The 1,757-nt window shown below is 40.8% G+C and overlaps 1 protein-coding gene across 1 annotated transcript; it reads right to left on the reverse strand.

Moving 5' to 3' along the window:
- Positions 1-215: 215 nt before the first annotated feature.
- On the reverse strand, positions 216-1,514 carry LOC115782151 (ras-related and estrogen-regulated growth inhibitor-like protein). The gene is made up of 4 exons (XM_030732194.1): positions 1,427-1,514; positions 1,284-1,337; positions 1,082-1,158; positions 216-732 (listed from the first exon to the last, which is right to left on the reverse strand). The coding sequence occupies exons 1-4, from the start codon at positions 1,473-1,475 to the stop codon at positions 307-309; spliced, it is 606 nt and encodes a 201-aa protein (XP_030588054.1). The 5' UTR covers positions 1,476-1,514; the 3' UTR covers positions 216-306.
- Between the last annotated feature and the right edge of the window lie 243 nt (positions 1,515-1,757).

The following is a 1,757-nucleotide window of genomic DNA, read 5'->3' on the forward strand; positions in this document are numbered from 1 at the left end:
ATCTGAAGCCACAACACATATACACTGCAAATATAGTTCATACCTTGCTGCACACCATGGTATGCTAAATGGCAAGTGACTGGATAAATAATGACACTGTTTTATGCCATTTAATCAGTTATGTGTAGCTTAAAGTGCAGAAAACATCTGTAACCTCTGTGATATTGTTTTGCGTCCATATTTTCTAAAGGATAATGGCTTCTACCATCTTCAGAGTTTTTTTTGTTTTTTTTTACATATATGCAGTTATTTTTCACTGTTAGTTATCCATCCAATGGAGCCTCCTCTTCTTTTGTCACACTTTTACTAAAAAGACTCAGTTCGTCTCCTGGCAAACACTGCAGACATGCTTTTCACTATGCCCTTCAACCTTAGAGGCTTCTTCATGGTTAGCTTGGCATCCTTCAATCTGTGCACCAGGCCGTGAAACACCATGAGCACGCTGTGGTAGTTCTCGGCGGCCGACACCTCATAGAATTGGCAGTCTGTGTTGAGAGCCAGCAGCCGGCCCTCCTCGCTTGTCACTGTCCGTCTGTGGTGCAGGTCCCTTTTGTTACCCACAATCACTATGGGTGCTTTATCTGCACTGTGGCAGTACTTGGTGGATTTGATAGTCTGAATGAGCCTGCTAACTGTGTTGAAACTGGCCCTGTCGCAGATGCTGTAGACCAGAACAAAGCCGTCTGCCCACCGAACCTTCTTCTCAAAGAGTGACGACTCTGCAGATGAATCCTGCAAAATCAGACATTAAAGTTCATACGCAGCGACATGCAGAGGCAGAAAGTAACAAAGCACATCTGCTCAAGTATTTTACAATTGTACAAAGACACTTGTTGATATTTTTTCCCCTTTTGTGATAGTCCATTTCTACTACTTACAGATTAAGATCTTACAAATATAAACAGTGTCAAATAAAAACATTATTAGAATAAAAGGAGTAGCCTCCTTTTGCTTTTAATGGATAATACCACTAATACATTCCCTTTTACTTACATTGGAAAGATTTTAATTGTTACACACTGTAACAGGAAACAGCATAATATATTAGTGGACCAAACCAGAATTAGATCAAAGTTCTTACCTGAGAATACGGTGAATCCCAAATACTTAGAGTGATCTCCCTCCCATCCACCATAAAACTGTGACTATAGATGGATTCTGCAAGACACAAAAGAATAGTATAGGAAATGTTTAATCATCAAGAAAATCTGGACTGCACTGAGGTTTGCAAAATAAAGAAATCGATTTAATTTAATTTAAAATATGTAGACGTGTACACTTACCAATATCGCCATACTCTCCAATGAATCTCCGAGTTAACAGGCGCACAGTCAACGCTAACAAGAAACAAACTTTAGTTCATTGTGTGCAAAAAAAAAGGGGGCATAAGTGTAACCTTGTATCTCCAGTGAAAACGTGTTTTTACCTGATTTCCCAACGCTGTCCATCCCCATAACAACAATGTTGGCATCCATATTTAGTGATATAGCTGTGTTGTGCCTCTCTGAGGAGGCTCCTGCTCTGCCACTGCTGCTTGCTGAGAGCAGTTATTATAGGGCAGACAGGTGGGCGGGCTAAATAAACCACAACCCCACCACCATCAGCAGCAACAGCACTATTTTAATGACGTCTCCCTCACGCAGTCTCTCGCTTGCGTCTCTCCTGTGCACTGAAGCAAGGAAAGAAAATAAATCCAAAATAGTTCTGTTAAAACAAAACATCACTTCCCCCAAGGGCACATAATCATTGATGGGATG

This window comes from Archocentrus centrarchus, chromosome 6, assembly GCF_007364275.1.
Source record: "Archocentrus centrarchus isolate MPI-CPG fArcCen1 chromosome 6, fArcCen1, whole genome shotgun sequence".
NCBI lineage: Eukaryota > Metazoa > Chordata > Actinopteri > Cichliformes > Cichlidae > Archocentrus > Archocentrus centrarchus.

Excerpts from the sequence above, each read along its gene's own strand:
- LOC115782151 (XM_030732194.1), bottom strand. The coding sequence starts at position 1,475 with ATGGATGCCAACATTGTTGTTATGGGGATGGACAGCGTTGGGAAATCA. Across the intron at positions 1,338-1,426 it reads GGACAGCGTTGGGAAATCAG|CGTTGACTGTGCGCCTGTTA; the intron begins GTAAAAACACGT and ends GTTTCTTGTTAG. Across the intron at positions 1,159-1,283 it reads TGGAGAGTATGGCGATATTG|AATCCATCTATAGTCACAGT; the intron begins GTAAGTGTACAC and ends TGTGTCTTGCAG.